This window comes from Propithecus coquereli, unplaced genomic scaffold (assembly GCF_000956105.1).
Source record: "Propithecus coquereli isolate 6110/MARCELLA unplaced genomic scaffold, Pcoq_1.0 Scaffold78, whole genome shotgun sequence".
In the NCBI taxonomy this organism is placed as follows: Eukaryota; Metazoa; Chordata; class Mammalia; order Primates; family Indriidae; genus Propithecus; species Propithecus coquereli.
The window spans coordinates 1,569,510-1,571,955 of record NW_012153951.1 but is presented as its reverse complement, the minus strand read 5'-3'; the positions used below and the strand labels follow the sequence as shown (position 1 = coordinate 1,571,955).

Below are 2,446 nucleotides of genomic sequence, written 5' to 3'. Positions count from 1 at the left end.
TTAATATTATGTACTCACATTTCTGATCACTACAATAACCCAACCCATAGATATTTCTAAACATAGCCCTTTGGGCCACTTATCTGAACCTGAATACCAAAATGTTCAGCTCTTCCTTTTGTCTAATAAGGCCTTCTCCTTAAACCACTGATCTCGCTTACTCACTCACTCAAGCATTTTACTTTCTCTAACATTTTATTACATGCTTATCCTCCACTACCAGCAGCGTTAGGGAGAGAACCCAGTCTCTCTCTTGATACCAGGTTCTTAGAACACACTATATTTTGAGTCCTTATGTAACAGAGATTCTTTTTTTTTTTCTCACCTCAAAGCAACCATATGGATTCCTCATTTACATTCCTTGAGACTCACCACAGTTGCCACCCAGTTAGCATATATCCTTCCTTCCCTTAAACTGCCATAAAACTTAGGGTCTTATATGCATGTTCCTTATAATACCCAACCTATACCCACAGGTGGAAGTAGTTTTCTGAACAAGCTGATAGAATCGTGGGGACCCACACTGGGCCCAGGGGCACCTTATGGGTATGATTGTGAGGCATGGATACCAGGCACATTCACAACAGCTCCCTAAAGTCGGATCAAACCATGAAGCCACAGTAGGAACCGTGGTGGCCAAGTGTACTTGGAGAAGGATGGCTATATGGAAGAAAAGAAGTCAATATGCAAATGTGTAAGGAGGTGTGAATTAGAAGGTAGAGTGACCAGGTCTGAATATTTTCCAGCACTCCCGAGGAAAGATTCCATAATTTTTTTTGTTGTTGTTTTTAAAATCAGAAATGTATACTTAAGGCTTAGGCAGGAATGTGACAAACTGGTGTCATGGCATATTCAGTGTTGATATTTGAATAAATCTCCTGGAACATTCCATTAAAAAGAAATGTGAGACCAAAGCCAGGTTTGGTCAGCCACAGCCACAAAGGGGAAAGAGCAGAGTCAAGTATTTGCCGTTAGTGAAGCACAGTAATGAAGTACAGCTCTGGGACGCTATGTATTTACTGTTCCCTGTTTTAGTTGTTAATATGTGTGTCTTTTCTCCTCAATTAGACTTTAAGTTCTCTGAAAGTAATAGATGCTACTTGTATCTTCCATAATGCATGGTGCTCAGAAATATTCTAGAGCAAATACATTAATACATACTTTTGTAGTACTTTTCTTTGGTAAAAAGTTAGAACGAGAGGCAACTGGGGGAAATTTCAATATTTTCTATCAGTGGCTCAAGGATCAGTAGATATTTAGCTTCATAATTCATGAAAAAATGCAATTTGATATATAAACTCACTCATGTATCAGAAATAAAAATTATTTCATAAGTGAAATATATCAAATAATTTATTAAAGACTTGTGTACCAGAGTACTTTGATATTTTCATCCACTATCTTTGGTTTCCTCATCGACCCTGCCATTTACTGAGTACCAACATAAAATTGTACTAGCTCATTAAATGCTATTTAAAAATATTTGTGCACATAAAGAGTAACATGTAACTTGCTAGTACTGGATGCACTTCCCTCTAAGGCACCAAAATTAATCTTTCAAGATTAATCTTTGTCAAAGGGAAAATTTACTGTAATATTGCTTTTGTTTATCTTATATATTACATGTTTTTTATCATGTTGAGTAATAATTAACACATTATAACAAAGATTATATAAAAACAAGACTTGCAAAAGATTTAGGGATTACGGAATGAAATTACTAAAACTTTCGAATAAATAAGAACTCAAATAGATTAAACTACATTTTTGTTAACACAGTCTACTTTGCAATGTTCCTTAATTTTCTCTGAGATTCTTATCTGACATAATTCTGCAAAGAAAATTAAAGTCTGTGATTTTTTAAATATTAAAATAAAAAACTTCATATGATTACCTTAAGCAAATATATGAAGCCCTAAAATATACAGCTCATTTACACAGTTTGGAACTATCTTTTTTTGTTAACCATTATCTTATTTACTAGAATCAGATTATCAGTGAAACATGGTTTAATGGAAAACTCATTGACACAGGAATAAAAAAGGCCTAGATTCTAGAACTGTCTATAAATCTGAACTACAGAGTCAAAGCAACAATATTCTGTTTGGTTATATACTAGAAAAACAAGTCTTTACCAGAGAAGATTTCACTCTGATGTCTACAAAATCATTCCCAGACTTGCAAATTTCATGAAATAAAGACCAGACTAACATAAATTAAGTCTTTTATTTTCCAAAGTGATTTCTTGAAAAAGTTATAATTATCATCTTTACATTTCATTATTTCATAATAGAAAGACATTTTAAAACTGAAATGTAGAAATGATTTAATTTTAGCATTAAACAAAAATGTAACATACTTAGCTTTCTGAAAAGTTTGTACATTTTATTGTTTCTCTCATTATCCCTCAGACAACATTACAGATGACTAATCTGTACCATTTGTA

At 33.3% G+C, this 2,446-nt stretch overlaps 1 protein-coding gene across 1 annotated transcript in view; it reads left to right on the top strand.

Moving 5' to 3' along the window:
- Positions 1 to 2,446, top strand: part of PIK3C2G (phosphatidylinositol-4-phosphate 3-kinase, catalytic subunit type 2 gamma) — a 472,569-nt gene that overhangs the window by 131,481 nt on the left and 338,642 nt on the right. The window contains exon 12 of the mRNA XM_012662773.1: positions 477 to 546. Within this exon, the coding sequence (XP_012518227.1) occupies positions 477 to 546 (70 nt within the window). The remainder of the gene's footprint in view (positions 1 to 476; positions 547 to 2,446) is intronic.